The 15,772-nt window shown below is 43.3% G+C and overlaps 1 protein-coding gene and 1 long non-coding RNA gene across 2 annotated transcripts in view; both read right to left on the bottom strand.

The window, feature by feature from the left end:
* Positions 1 to 1,251, bottom strand: part of LOC310635948 — a 51,228-nt gene extending 49,977 nt beyond the window's left edge. Inside the window, exon 1 of the long non-coding RNA XR_014491575.1 lies at positions 560 to 1,251. This is a non-coding gene — a long non-coding RNA (uncharacterized lncRNA). The remainder of the gene's footprint in view (positions 1 to 559) is intronic.
* A 3,038-nt stretch (positions 1,252 to 4,289) lies between these two features.
* On the bottom strand, positions 4,290 to 14,144 carry LOC310635886 (uncharacterized protein). Its single transcript, XM_083355239.1, has 6 exons — positions 14,113 to 14,144; positions 11,944 to 12,537; positions 10,920 to 11,034; positions 10,745 to 10,812; positions 8,365 to 8,494; positions 4,290 to 6,035 (listed from the first exon to the last, which is right to left on the bottom strand). Exons 2-6 carry the CDS (start codon positions 12,349 to 12,351, stop codon positions 4,417 to 4,419), a joined length of 2,340 nt encoding a protein of 779 aa, XP_083211365.1. The 5' UTR covers positions 12,352 to 12,537; positions 14,113 to 14,144; the 3' UTR covers positions 4,290 to 4,416.
* Positions 14,145 to 15,772: the final 1,628 nt, after the last annotated feature.

The raw sequence follows: 15,772 nt of genomic DNA on the forward strand, positions 1-15,772 counted from the left end.
GCTTCAAGTGTGGGTATGTCAAGAGAGGGTCTTGTGACGGGTTTTGAGATGGGGAGGCTACATCAGGTCAGGGTCACTGGGAGTTGAACTTCTGGGGGACTTACATGGGTTGGTTGAGGGTCGGTGCTCTCTTTGGTTGGCTTTGTGGTTTATTTGGATTCTGAGTTCATAGGCTGGTTGTAGGTCAATGTGCCTGTTGATGGAATTGCTCCCCATCACAAGACCCATCAGAAGCCTCTCAATGATGACTCACACCTGATCCATCACAAGAATAGAGTAGCCCCCTGCTCAAGCAGGAGAACCTATAACATCTCAGACAAGTGATTATCCAGTCTCTTCTTAAAAGCCTCCAGTGATGGAGCACCCATGATTTCTGAAGGCAAGTTGTTCCACTGGTTAATTGTCCCCAGTGTTAGGAACTTTCTCCTTAATTCAAAATTGCTTCTCTCTTTGATCAGTTTCCAACTATTGTTTCTTGCCCTGTCCTCTGGTGCTTTGCAGAATAATTTGATCCCTTCTTCTTTGTGGCAGCCTCTGAAATACTGAAATCACGTCACACCTGTTTCTTCTTTTCTTTAGACTAGCCAAAGCCAGGTCCTGCAGCCATTTTAGTTTCCAGGCCTTTGATCATCTTAGTTGCTCTTCTGTGACCCTCTCCACACCCACACCTGAAGCCCTTATAAACACTTAACCCTGACATCCCCTAAACTCTGCTGGAGACGTTACCTAACCTGGTAACGAAATGTTCAGAAACCAACCCAGAAGCTCGGAGAAGAAACCTTCATCCTGATCCCACACCCAAGCTACAGATATTCACCGCTATTGCAGAAATGAAAGTGTTGACAGCCCTTGTAATTAATATTCAATGATGGAGAGGTAAATTAAGTGGCAAAAAGAGAGTAGTCAAAGGCTAGAGTCATTGTTATGTAACTATGTTAGGTACTTCTAGAGGCCAATAAATTGAGAGGTGGGTGTTCCAAGAAAGATTATATTCAGGGCTCTGTATGGACAAATGCTGAATATTACTCAAACTCCACACATTTATACAGTTTCTCCCCAATGTGAATTCTATTATGTACAATATAATTCCCCTTCATGGATTACTGCCTTGTCGTGGCGAAGGGGCTTGCGTAATTCAATGAAGCTATGAGCTATGCCGTGCAGGGCCACCCAAGACGGAAAGGTCATAGCAGAGAGTTCTGACAAAACGTGATCCACTGGAGAAGGAAATGGCAAACCACTCCAGTATCTTTCCCATGAAAACCCTATGGACAGTACCAAAAGGCAAAACGATATGATGCTGGAAGATGAGCCCCTCAGGTCGGAAGGCGTCCAATATGCTACTGGGGAAGAGCAGAGGGCTAGTACTAGTAGCGCCAGAAAGAATGAAGCGACTGGGCCAAAGCCGAAAGGACGCTCAGCTGTGGATATGTCTGGTGGTGAAAGTCCAATGCTGTAAAGATTCTTTCTCCATAGGAACCTGGAATGTAAGATCCATGAATCAAGGCAAGCTGGACGTGGTCAAACAAGAGATGACAAGACTGAACATCGACATCTTAGGTATCAGTGAACTAAAATGGACAGGAATGGGTGAATTTAATTCAGATGACCATCAGGCATACTACTGCAGGCAAGAATCCCTCCGAAGAAATGGAGTAGCCTTCATAGCCAATAAAAAAATAGGAAAAGCAATACTGGGATACAATCCTCAAAATGACAGAATGATCTCAGTTCGAATCCAAGGCAAACCATTCAATATCACAGTAGTCCAAGTCTATGCCCCAACCACCGGTGCTGAAGAGGATGAAATTGACCGGTTCTTTGAAGCCCTACAGCACCTTATAGAACTAACACCCAGAAATGATGTCCTTATCATCATGGGGGATTGGAATGCTAAAGTAGGAGGCCAAAAGATAAGTGGAATAACAGGCAAGTTTGGCCTTGGAGTACAAAATGAAGCAGGGCACAGGCTGATAGAATTTTGTCAAGAGAATACGATGGTCATAGCAAACACTCTTTTCCAAAAACCCAAGAGACGGCTCTACACATGGACATCACCAGACGGTCAACACAGAAATCAGATTGACTATATGCTCTGCAGCCAAAGATGGAGAAGCTCTATACAGTCAGTAAAAACAAGACCAGGAGCTGACTGTGGCTCAGACCAAGAGCTTCTTGTTGCAAAGTTTAGGCTTAAATTAAAGAAAGTAGGGAAAAGTGCTAGGCCAGTCAGGTATGAATTAAATCATATTCCTGTTCAATATACAGTAGAGGTGACAAATAGATTTAAGGAATTAGATCTGATAGACAGAGTGCCTGAGGAATGATGGACAGAGTTTCGCAACATTGTACAACAGGTAGCAACCAAAACCATCCCAAAGAAAAAGAAATGCAAGAAAGCAAAATGGCTGTCTGAGGAAGCTTTGCAAATAGCTGAGGAAAGGAGGGAAGCGAAAGGCAAGGGAGAAAAAGAAAGATATGCCCAATTAAATGCAGAATTCCAAAGAATAGCTAGAAGAGATAAGAATGCCTTCTTAAATGAACAATGCAAAGAAATAGAAGAAAACAATAGAATAGGGAGGACCAGAGATCTTTTCAAGAAAATTGGAGAGATGAAAGGAACGTTTCATGCAAAAATGGGCATGATAAAGGACCAAAATGGCAGGGACCTAACAGAGGCAGAAGAGATTAAGAAAAGGTGGCAAAATCACACAGAAGAACTATACAAGAATGAGCTTAACGTCCCAGATAATCACAATGAGGTGGTCACTGACCTCGAGCCAGACATCCTAGAATGTGAAGTGAAGTGGGCCTTAGAAAAGCTGAGCAACAACAAAGCTAGTGGAGGTGACAGTATTCCAGCTGAGCTATTCAAAATCTTAAAAGACGATGCAGTAAAAGTGCTACACTCAATTTGCCAGCAAATTTGGAAAACTCAACAGTGGCCACAGGATTGGAAAAGATAAGTTTACATTCCAATTCCAAAGAAAGGCAGTGCCAAAGAATGTTCAAACTATCGCACCATTGCACTCATTTCTCATGCTAGTAAAGTTATGCTTAAAATTCTACAAGCTACACTCCAGCAGTATGTGGATCGAGAACCACCAGAAGTACAGGCAGGATTTCGAAGAGGCAGAGGAACTAGAGATCAAATTGCTAACATACGCTGGATCATGGAGAAAGCTAGAGAGTTCCAGAAAAACATCTACTTCTGCTTCATTGACTATGCTAAAGCCTTTGATTGTGTGGATCATAACAAACTGTGGCAAGTCCTTAAAGAGATGGGCATACCAGACCATCTTATTTGTCTCTTGAGAAACCTATATGCGGGCCAAGAAGCAACAGTGAGAACTGGACACGGAGCCACTGATTGGTTCAAAATTGGGAAAGGAGTCCGGCAAGGCTGTATACTGTCGCCTTGCCTATTTAACTTATATGCAGAGCACATCATGAGAAAGGCAGGGCTAGATGAATCAAAAGTTCGAATTAAGATTGCCGGAAAAAACATCAACAACCTAAGATATGCAGATGATACCACTCTAATGGCAGAAAGTGAAGAGGAACTAAAGAGCCTCTTGTTGCGAGTGAAGGAGAGTGCAAAACTTGGGTTGAAACTAAACATTAAGAAAACCAAGATCATGGCATCTGGTCCTCTCAATTCCTGGCAAATAGATGGGGAAGAAATGGAGGTAGTGACAGATTTTATTTTCCTGGGCTCCAAGATCACTGCAGATGGGGACTGTAGCCAAGAAATTAAAAGACGCTTGCTCCTTGGGAGGAAAGCCATGGCAAATCTAGACAGCACACTAAAAAGCAGAGACATCACCCTGTCAACAAAAGTGCGTATAGTCAAGGCTATGGTCTTCCCAGTTGCAATGTATGGCAGTGAAAGCTGGACCATAAGAAAGGCTGAGCGCCAAAGAATTGAAGCCTTTGAACTATGGTGCTGAGAAGACTCCTGCGAGTCCCTTGGACGGCAAGGCGATCAAACTGGTCAGTCCTAGAGGAGATCAACCCTGACTGCTCTTTAGAAGGCCAGATCCTAAAGCTAAAACTCAAATACTTTGGCCACCTAATGAGTAGGAAGGACTCACTGGAGAAGAGCCTAATGCTGGGAAAGATTGAGGGCAATAGAAGACGGGGACAGAGAATGAGGTGGCTGGATGGAGTCACTGAAGCAGTAGGCGTGAGCTTCAATGGAGTCCAGAAGATGGTAGAGGACAGGAAGGCCTGGAGGAACATTGTCCATAGGGTCGCGATGGGTCGGACACGACTTCGCAACTAACAACAACAATATAATTACATCTTTGTTTGAAGCTGTTTGCACAGTTCTTGCATTTGTAGAGTTTCTCCCTAGTATGGGTCATTTTTGTGAGCAGTAAGAGAAGCTGAAATTCTGAAGTCCTTTCCACACTCCTAGCATTTAGATGGTTTTCCCCCAGTGTGGATTATTTTATGGATAGTGATGTACTTTGAACTAGTGAAGCATTTCCCACACTCCTGGCATTTATATGGTTTCTGTCCTGTATGAATCCTTGCATGGGAAGTAAGGTTTTTTGCAGAACGGAAGCTCTTTCCGCATTCCTTGCATTCATACGGTTTTTCTCCAGTGTGGATTCTTTTATGATCAGTGAGGGAAGCTGAATTAGTGAAGCATTTTCCACACTCTGTACATTTATATGGTTTATCTCCAGTGTGGATTCTGTTATGTACAATATAATTACATCTACGTCTGAAGCTTTTTGCACAGTTCTTACATTTGTAGGGTTTCTCCCCGGTATGGATCATTTTGTGAGAAGTAAGATAACTTGAACTTATGAAGCATTTTCCACACTCCACACATTTATATGGTTTCTCCCCAGTGTGGATTCTGTTATGTACAATATAATTACATCTTTGTTTGAAGCTTTTTGCACAGGTCTTGCATTTGTAGGGATTCTCCCCGGTATGGGTCATTTTGTGAGCAATAAAAGAAGTTGAAATTCTGAAGTCCTTTCCACACTCCTGACATTTATATGGTTTTTCTCCAGTGTGGATTCTGTTATGTACAATATAAGTACATCTTTGTCTGAAGCTTTTTGCACAGTTCTTGCATTTGTAGGGTTTCTCCCCGGTATGGATCATTTTGTGAGCAGTAAGATTACCTGAATTTGTGAAGCATTTTCCACACTCCACACATTTATACGGTTTCTCCCCAGTATGGATTCTGTTATGTACAATATATTGACATTTTCGTCTGAAGCTTTTTGGACAGTTCTTGCATTTGTAGGGTTTCTCCCCGGTATGGGTCATTTTGTGAGCAGTAAGATAACTTGAAGCTCTGAAGCTCTTTCCACACTCCGGGCATTTATATGGTTTTTCTCCAGTGTGGATTCTGTTATGGTAAGCGAGGGAACTTGAATTAGTGAAGTGTTTTCCACACTCCGTACATTTATATGGTTTCTGTCCAGTGTGGTATCGGTTATGTACAGTATACTGATATTTTTGACTGAAGGTCGTTCCACGTTTGGGACATTCATATGATTTCTCGCCTGTGTGACTCCTAAAATGGGAAGTGAGGTTTTGTGGAAAACCAAAACCCTTTCCGCATACTCTGCATTTGTACGGTTTTTCTCCTGTGTGGATCCTTTTATGGGAAGTAAGATAATTTGAGTCTCTGAAGCTTTTTCCACAATCCAGACATTGACATGGTTTCTCTCCTTGTATTCTCTGAGGCAAAGTAACCGAGAAGGTCCTTTGGAAACGTTTTTCACGTTCATTTGGTTTCTCTATCGTGTGGCTTCCGCAACAGTCGTATAATCCTGATTCGTCTGTGGGTATTTTTGCACAAGCCTCTTTTTCTGGCTGATCATCTTTGCCAGAGAAGTCACTGACAGCTACATGTGGTAAAGTAGAGCATTTCTCTAGCTCCCTCTTTAATTGTTTTTCCTCAGAACTTTGCTTTCCAAAAAATGTCTCTGTATGTTTCATTCTGCCTTTTTGCAATGCAGCTGCTGATTCTAGGCAAGAATCCATCCTCTTCCATTTATCACCTCCTTGGAGCAGAAAAAAAAGAAAAAAAGAACAGTTGACATAAAGTGAGATGCAAACAGGATCAAGACCCCTCATTGTTGCATCTCTTATTTGAACATTAATTATGCCCCCACCCTCTCTACTTCCTTTTAGCTCTTTTTGTGATTCTTCTGCCTGTGGCTATCAGGGTATGTTCAAAACATGTTGGCGATGCCTGGTATCGGTGTCAGGTCCCCAAAGAATATAATTGTTTCCTTATGCCTATTGCTGAATCTGTAACTTTTCTTTGTGGCCTGCCATTCTGTTGGGAGGGAGATATTTTGCACTGTCCTGCTATGGTGCCCTTCCCCCAGGGGATGGAATGTATCACCCTTATCTGAGAGATGGTTGTGCTTGGAGCCAGAAGCAAATGAAAGTGAGAGAGACCTTGAAAGAATGTGCCAAAGAAGCCAGTTAAAACACTATTCCACCTGTGGGTTGGCTGGAATTCAAATGAACTCTGGACTCTGGGGGGAGAAGTATTGAATAATGCTTTTATTACTTCGCTTCCACAGGTTTTTCCTCAGACCTCGTCTTGTTTTCCCTGCTATCACTAGCACCTAATAAAAGTTCCTTTTGAGACAATGCCTGTTTCAAGAATTCTGCTTTATTGGGTGGCTTAGCTGAGGCAGCTCCTTACAATTGGGTTGATATAAGAGCTGATGCAGAATGAAAAACCTGAGGGGTTCTGCTCTCTGAGCTTACTTGTTTTCTTGCAGATGTTTCATTACCCAAACTAGATAACATCATCAGTGCTAGTAAGGAGTAGGGTTTGTTCTCACTCCTTACTGGCACTGATGATGTTACCCAGATTAGGTAATGAAACATCGGTAAGAAAACAACCAAGCTCAGAAAGCACCAAGGGTCCCTCATTTCAACCATGAGCTGCAAATATGCTCACTTATTACAATCATGTAGACCAGGGGTCCCCAACCTTTGGGCCGTGGCCCACTACCGGGCCATCTCTGTTGTCCACCGGGCTACATGAGTGCCTTGCCAGTGTGCATGTGTGTGTGTGCGCGCACCCTCCCACTCATGTTAGCATCACCATGAGCATTGCTGGGGCGCTAGTGTTGCCACGAGTATCATGCAGGCGCTAGCATCACGGTGAGCGTCACGTGGGCCTTAGCATTACCGTGTAACATGGGTGTTAACATTGTCGTATCACATGGACCTTAGCGTTGCTATGACTATTTTTTGTCCACGTGGCCCCATTTGCATGTGCGCATGACCGTATAAAGACACCTGCCCCTCCTTTTCCCTCCAGGCCGCCAACCCAGAAAAGTTGGGGACCTCTGATTTAGACTTTTGAGGTGGGGCACCGTCTGGTCTACTGCTCAGATTCAGTTCCAAGGAAGCAAGAGGGATTTTTGACAACTACCTCTATTTAATAATGGGCTTGACAATCGGGGACCCATTGGTTTAATTTCAATCTGGACATGCTGATGGATTTGAACCTGGGAACTCATCTCAGGGAGGGAGCCCTGCACTGAAAAAAAATAGTACTCAGACGGGGTATGTTCATTCATCCTTAGATGCCCCTGCATTTTCCGGGCAGAACTTACAAAAGGAAGCCTTGGAGAAAGTTGGGGGTGGGTGGGAAGAACCCCTGGAGTGGAAGGTCCCATTACTTGAGAACCTGTCCCATCAGAGAGCCCAATTTTCTAATAGCCAAATCCCTGTAACACTATTAGGACTTCCAAATGCCATCATTACAGATAGAAAAACCATTCAACATAAAGAGCAGTAAAGGAAACATCAGAGGAAACATTCAGGGAGGTTTTAGGAGAAAACCTAACATTTATTGGAAAGAGGGGTGGTCAATAACCAGCAGAGACTCATGAGAAATAAATCCAATTTGAAACTTGTCTATTTTCTTCCTGGCCCAAATATTTCCAATTTTCTCTTCCCAAAATCACATGGCTGGGGGTGGGTGAGGGAGAGACAGAGACAGATGAATAGGTGGATGGATAGATAGATAGATAAGTGGGTGGGTGGGTGAGACAGATGGATGGACACACAGACACACAAATAGAGAGGATGAATATGATGAATATGATAGATAGATAGACAGACAGACAGACAGATAGATAGACAGAGAGACAGATAGATAGATGGATGGATAATGATGGATGGATAGATGATAGATAGATAGATAGATAGATAGATAGGTAGATAGATAGATAGATAGATAAACTTCCTTGGAATAGAAAAAGGCTAGAGATGACATCTGTTTGGAGACTTTTTAATAAGAAAAAGCAGATGGCATTTAATTACTAAACTCTCTGACGGGCGAGTAGCAAACTTGCTTACCCAGAGAGGCCACATTCCTATAATTTTCCAGCATGACTTCCCAATAGAGCGCTTTTTGGTCAGAATCCAGCTGAGACCACTCCTCCTTGGAGAAATACACAGCCACCTCCTCGAAGGACACAAGACCCTCCTGCACAAGGAAACAAAGAACTGAAAAAGGTCAAGGAGGATTTGTAAGGTCTATCTCATTATGTACAAATTCCCAAAGCAAAGATATGCACTAAGTTGAATGGCTGCGCTTGGTAGGATTCCAAGTTTTAGATGATAAAAACAGATGAAAATCCTTTGAGTGAAGAAATAGTTCAGGCAAGCTTAATCAATGATTGACGTGGCAAGACATTCAGTGCCATTCAGTGAAAGTAATCCTAGTTTCCTTATGGATCTTTCTATCTATCTATCTATCTATCTATCTATCTATCTATCTATCTATCTATCTATCTATCTATCTATGTATCATCTCTATCATCTGTCTGTCCGTCTCTATTATTTCTCTCTCATCTCTATCTATTTATCTAACATCACTCTCTCATATATCTCTCTCTCTTTCTTTCTGTCTCTCTCTCTTTCTATCTCAATCAATCAATCAATCAATCAATCAATCAATCATTTCATCTATCATCTATTTGAGTCATTGGCTGAAGTGAGGATGAGAAAACGGAGAAAAATTCCTAGGATTGAAGGAAATTTTACAAAGCAGGATAGTTTGGCCTCCAAATCCAGACACAAGTCAGAGGATTAGAAATTATTTTGCAAGTCAAAAGTTCTTTGATTACATACATAACAATTTTTACTTAGAGATTTTTCTATTTGGCTACCTTCATTGGATTTTAACCTTCTGCCTTATCTTTTAATTTTTCGCTGGTTGTAGACAAGGCTTTTTAAAAACGGTATTGCGCCATTTGAGTACTTATTGATTTTTCAACAATCTTGCACAATTCCAGGTCAAAGAATTACAAAAAGAATAGGTGCAGTTTAGCACTTGCTGCCCATCTGATACTCTTATGTCTTGAAGGACTCAAGAGTGTCCGTAAACTAATAGTAGGATAAGTATGTATAAGAGGGGGGACTTACAGTAAGTACTGGTCTTAAAAAAAGTTGTCTTAATATAAATCTCAAGGTAGATTTTACAATCCATAATATATCCAAACAATAGACCTCAGAGGGGCCTAAGGCGACTGAGAGCTCCTTGAATCTTCTATTCCCATACCATGTTTCTCAGGAATACAAAAATATCCAAGCCGGAAGAAGAAAGAATTATAGAAACATAGAGTATCAGAGATGGAAGGGTCCTTGGAGGTCCTCTATTCCAACCCTCTGCTCAAGCAGGAGGCCCTATACCATTCTGGAGAAATATTTGTTTAATCTCTTCTTGAAAACCTCCACTGATGGAGCATCCACAGCTTCTGGAGGCAAGCCGTTCCAATGATTAATTGTTCTCAGGAAATTCCTCCTTAGTTCTAAGTTGCTTCTCCCCTTGATAATCTTCCATTTGCTACTTTTGTTGTTGCTCTCAGTTGCTTTGGAGAATGGCTTGATCCCCTCTTGGCTATGACTGCTGTCATGTCACCCCAATCCTTTGTTTTCCTAGACTAGACATATCTAGTTTCCACAATCATTCATTGTACAGTGTAGCCTCTAAACCTCTGGTCATCTTTGTTGCTCTTCTCTGCACTTTTCTTAGAGAATGGAAGGAAAGAGTGTTCTGTATACCATTGTGACTTCCTGAAGGAAAGGGAGAATTTGAATCTAATAAGTAAGCCTTTAGTAAGACCATACATAGAATACTGCATCCAGTTTTGGTCACCATAGTACAAAAAAGACGTTGAGACTCTAGAAAAAATGCAGAGAAGAACAACAAAAGATGATTAGGGGACTGGAGGCTCAAACATAGGAAGAACGGTTACAGGAACTGGGCATGGCTAGTCTAGTGAAGAGAAAGACCAGGGGTGATATGAAAGCAGTCTTCCAATATTTGAGGGGCTGTCACCGAGAGGAGGGGATCAACCTATTCTCCAAAGCACCTGAAGGCCAGACAAGGAATAACGGATGGAAACTGATCAAGGAGAGATTCAATCTAGAAATAAGGAGAAATTTTCTGACAGTGAGAACAATCAACTGATGGAACAGTTTGCCTTCAAAAGTTGTGGGAGCTTCATCACTGGAGGCTTTCAAGAAGAGACTGGACTGCCATCTGTCAAAAATTGTATAGGGTCTCCTGCTTGGGCGGGGGTTGGCCTACACCAGCCAAGCTGACTCAGGAATTCTGGGAATGGAAGTCCACAAGTCATAAAAGTGCCAAGGTTCCCTACCGCTGACATAGATGAACTAGGTCCCTTCCAACTCTGTTATTCTATTTGATTAGTGAATTTGCTCCTCTTACTTGAATTGCAGGTTCGACCACTGTCTCAGCTGCACCATACAGAGTCGACAACTCCACTGGAGTCTTCCCTGTGAGGAAAAACAGAATTTTAAAAAGCATAATTAATAACATAGGAAGAGACATTTTACAGAAGAGGAGTTTGGGACTTTCTGGAGAATTGAGGACCTTTGATTACCTCCCAAGGTGTCCAGACTTGGATCTTCCAGAGAAATGCTCCTCAAAAACAACTCCTGAGGAGAATTTGATGGATTCCTTTTTTGCTCAGAATCTCTGATGTTGTTTGTGAAAGACTTGAAACAGGAGACAGGAGAAAGGAAGAATTAGTGGACATCACACAACACAAAGTGGATTCTTGAAAGCCTCCAAATTTTATCAGTGAGGCTGGAAAATAAGAAACGAATGTCTGTCACCAATTTTATATAACAGGTAATGAAACAGTATCCTACAAGAATTAGTGAAACATCTCCACTTATTATAATTTCCAGAAACCCCTAGTAGGGATATGTCTGTGGAGATTCTCAGTCATCCAGGTACGTTTGTCCCAAAGGTGCTTTTCATGAGGCAACTGGACTTTCTTGTTTTTCTTTGAAGCTGTTTCACTTCTCATCCAGAAGCTTCTTCTGCTCTGACTGGATGGTGGGGAATGGATTTATATTCCTTGCAGATAGCTGGTCATTTGCATTCTTTTAGAGACATTGAGGCCACTTGGAGGTTTATCTGTGTCCTCAAGATCACCTGAGTAGTGCAAATGGGTGTGGAGCCTTCTTGGAACTGCTGAAAGGACTGTGTTGTAGACTGGAGATAGATGATGTCATATCCCTCCCCCTCCATTGAGAGAGGGCTGTTTAACATCATCTATCTCCAGTGTAATATACAATCCTTTCAGCTCCACACCCATTTGCACCACTCAGCTGATGCTGAGGACACAAATAAACCTCCAAGTTGCCTCAATGACTCTAAAAGAATGCAAACAACCAGCTGTCTGCAAGGAGTAAAAATCCTTCCATTCCCCAGCATCCCATCAGAGCTGAAGAAGATCCTTGGATGAGAAGAGAAACATCTTCAAAAAAAAAAAAAGAAAGACTAGTTGCCTTGTGAAAAAAGCAGCTTTGGGACTCTGGAAGGGAGGGGTGAAGAATTCAACCACATTCTTTATTCCAGTCATCCCCTTCTGGGCTCCCAAAGTGAAGGTCTCTCACCTGCTCCTTCTGCTCCCCTGCCTGGCTCAAGAGGAGGCCTTCCACCAGGGCCACCGCCTGGGAGCTGGTCTCTGCTCCACACTCTCGCACCCAGTTCTCCATCTTAACGGGCAGAAGGGCCAGAAACTGCTCCAGAACAACCAGGTCCAGCATCTGGGCTTTGGTGTGCTTTTCTGCTTTGAACCATCGATTACAAAAGTCATGGAGTCGGCTGCAAAGTCCTCGGGGATCCTCAGAAGCCTGATATCGGACGCTCCTGAAGTTCCAGGACTGAACTTCTGAAGGGACGATGGTGTCTTCTTCCAGCATCTTCTGCCCACTTCTTGCCCAGGTCTCCTCACAGCTCCCAGGCCGAACAGCTGAAAGGCCTTTTCCAGTTCCCTCACTTGCTAAAGGTTGGGTCTCCATTCTTTCTCTATCCTGTAACGCAACTCCAGATGGGTCCAAGGACTCTTATGTGAATCTCCAAGCAACTTTTCATTCAAAGGACTGTTTCTCTTGCTGCAGCTGTGGTGATAGTTAGACATTCAGCCCTCTTTAGCCGAGACATCATTTTATCTATACATGCGTACAAATGGCTTCCAGTTTGTGTGTCTAAGATGGAAAAGAAAATAAATTCAGAACAGAACTGAATAATAGAGATGGAAGGGACCTTGGAGGTCTTCTAATCCAACCCTAATCTAATCAAGGAGAGAAGCAATCTAGAGTTAAGGAGAACAATTAATTAATGGAACGACTTGCGTCCAGAAGTTGTGAATGCTCCAACACTGGGTGTTTTAAAGAAAAGACTGGACAATCATTTGTCTGAAATGGTATAGGGTTTCATGTCTGAGTAGGGGGTTGGACTAGAAAGCCTCCAAGGTTCCTTCCAACTCTGCTATTATACTCCACTCCACTCCCCCGTTCTATTCCATTCTCCCCCCACTCAATCAGGAGACCCTACACCTTTTCCTTCAAATAACTGGTCAGTCTCTTCTTAAAAACCGCCAGTGATGGAGCATCTAGAACATCTGAAGGCAAGCTGTTTCACTGGTTAATTGTTCTAATTGTCAGGAAATTTCTCCTTGGTTCTAGGTTGGTTTTCTCCTTGATTAGTTTCCATCCACTGTTTCTAGGTCTGCCTTCTGGTGATTTGGAGAATAGGCTTAGATATTGGAATACTGCTAACATGTCACCCCTAGTCCTTCTTTTCATTAAAATTGAAAGGTTTAGCTTCCAGCCCCCCATCCCAGCTCCCCCAATCATCTTGTTGCTCGTCTCTGCACTCTAGAGTTTGACTTCCAACAAGGATTTGGAAGGCTGAATAAATATATTTGGAGCATTTTCTATTTTGTTTCACAAAGAAAAAAAAATACTAAACCTACATTCACTTCCAAGCAGGTTTCACACAACATGTCAAAACTCCAAACAAATTAGCAAACCATGAAACTTCAGTTCACCTCAAATGAAAGGCAAGAGCATGTCCCTGGGTTAGGATGCTCCATTACCCTTTTTCAGGACTGACTTTTGGAGGGCCAAGCCAGACTCTTACATGCAGGCAGGTTCACACAACATGCCTTGAAGCCCCAAAGGGTCAGCCAAAGGAAGGAGCCAACTTCACCCCCCAAACAGGGTCTGGAGATACTGTCCTGCTTCACTCCCCCTCCCAAGACAGGTTTCATTGTGAAGGATTTGGCTCTTTTGAGCCTCATCCAGCACCTAGTGCGAATCCGGACCGGGTGTCTTCTGTCTTGCAAAGCTTTTCTTATCTCTTGCTTGAGATTTGCAAGGCAAATCTTCCTTCTCCTCCCCTTCCTCCCTCCCCCACCTCCAGCTGTTCCCAGAAAAGCAGGCGGGAAGGACTTCCCCAGTCCCCATCTCTTTCCTGGGAATCCTGAGTTCCGACGAGGAGGGAGCAACAAGGCTGGTCTGGTCCTCTGCTTCCCACTCCCCCCCCAATGGCCTGTTGGGTGCATGGAAAGGGGCTGCTGGGGAGCATGGGATTTGGGCTCTCCCACTCTTGGGACTCAGAAGACTGGATGAGGACTTGGCATGTGTCCCTCCCTCCTCCAGGGCGAGGACCCTCCGCCTCCCTTTGCATGGGAAGAGAGACCCCCCCTTCTCCTCCCTTAGGGCCACATCTGGCTGTCTCCCCTGCAAGACATCCCCGCAGCCCTCCCCCTTTTTTACCTGCAGCAAAGGATGATGGGGACAGAGTGCAGCGTCCTAGAGAGGCTGTGATGTCCTTTCCTTCTCTGCTCCTCCTCCGGAAAGCCAGCTGTGTTCCCATCGTTTGGCTGAGGGAGCCCCCTGGTGGATGCCTTGTGCAACGCAGGTGCGCAAGGTAACGAGAAGAGAAAGGCTGCATTTTCCGTGAGAGGCTGTCGTGTCCTCTCCAAAAGCGTCTTGTTGCCCTCCTTTCTTTTCTTTTCTTTTTTTTTCATAGAGGCTGTTACAAAAGGGAAAAAAACATAGAATAAGACATAGAATAACAGAGTTGGAAGGTACCTTATAGGCAGGGCTTTTTTTCTCATAGAACGCTCAGAACGGAGTTCCGGCACCTTTTTTGGATGGAACCTTGTAGGGTAGGCAAGGTGGGTTGTATGACATGTGTGAGTTCCGGCACCTTTTTCTTTTACAAAAAAAAAGCACTGCTTATAGGTCATCTGGTCCAACCCCACCCTACAAACATACACACCATGGAGATCCGACACCATTTCTGACTGGTTGCACGTAGAGCCCTCTCAGTGGGCACTCATGTTACGCCGTCAGTCCTAGGGTTTCAGCTGGGTTTTATAAAACCTTTTCACTTTAGGCCTCCACCACTGTGTGCAAAAAACCCCCACAAACGTTCAATCAATCAATTTCAACTTCTTGGTGGGGGGGGGCGGAAAGATCTCGCAAAGTTGGAATTGATTGATTGAACTTTTTAGTCCCACCCAGTCTGCCGTTACCACTGCAGCCACGCCCACCCAATGGGTCATGCCCACTCGGCACCAATGATACGTAAGTGGGTTTTGGGTTGCAGTGCGGCACTCGGTCTCTAAAAGGTTTGCCATCAACGTGGCTTCAAAAGCAGGTCCAGGAGGGAAGAAGTCATGTTTCTGAAATCTCACATATTTGACCTCACGTCCTTTGAGGCAAATCTGGTTTCCTCTGTGCCAAGGTTTGTGGGATGTTTGGGTAAAGCAGGAATCTTATTTTAATGCTCTCATTTCTTAAGTTTTGTTTCTTCCAGAGAAATCCTTCTAAGTGTCTTGAGTGACCTTGAGTTAGATTTGCTGCCTGTGTCTAATTTTAGGCACCTGAATGGCAGATCCAAGAGAAATTCTACCAACTTCAGTTGGAATCGGGAAATCTTCTGGAGGGCCAGACAGAGACTGGCATGGGAAAAAAAATGCCTACTGATGACCTAGGTAAAGGTTCACATGATTTTTGATCCCATTTTTATTTATAAAATAAAGTATAACATAAAAGAAAATAAAAATCATTTTTCCCATTTTCTAAGCCAGATTACATTTTTCTTGGAGAACATTTGTAGCTCAGGGTTGAAATGAGGGCTCCTGCGTTCTCTCTGAGCTTGGTAGTTTTCTTGCAGATGTTTTATTACCAAACTAGCTAACCTCATCAGTGCACAAACACTTAGCTCCATTCAGGTAGTCCTCGGCTTTTGACTGCAATTGAGCGCCAATTTTCCATTGGTAAGATAGAGAGATATTAAGTGAGTTTTGGCCCATTTTACAACCTTTCTTGCCATCACTGCAGTTGTTAAGTTAGTAATAGTTTTGTTAAGTGAATCTGGCTTCCTCTTCGTCATTGCTTGTCCGAAAGTCGCAAAAGGGGATCACAT

The sequence above is a fragment of the Vipera ursinii genome, assembly GCF_947247035.1.
Source record: "Vipera ursinii genome assembly, chromosome: 2".
In the NCBI taxonomy this organism is placed as follows: domain Eukaryota; kingdom Metazoa; phylum Chordata; class Lepidosauria; order Squamata; family Viperidae; genus Vipera; species Vipera ursinii.

Coding starts and splice junctions, on each gene's coding strand:
- LOC310635886 (XM_083355239.1), bottom strand. CDS start 12,351: ATGGAGACCCAACCTTTAGCAAGTGAGGGAACTGGAAAAGGCCTTTCA. Junction 11,035..11,943: donor CAGGGGAGCAGAAGGAGCAG/GTGAGAGACCTT, acceptor TCCTGTTTCAAG/TCTTTCACAAACAACATCAG. Junction 8,495..10,744: donor TGGTCGAACCTGCAATTCAA/GTAAGAGGAGCA, acceptor TTCCTTGTGCAG/GAGGGTCTTGTGTCCTTCGA.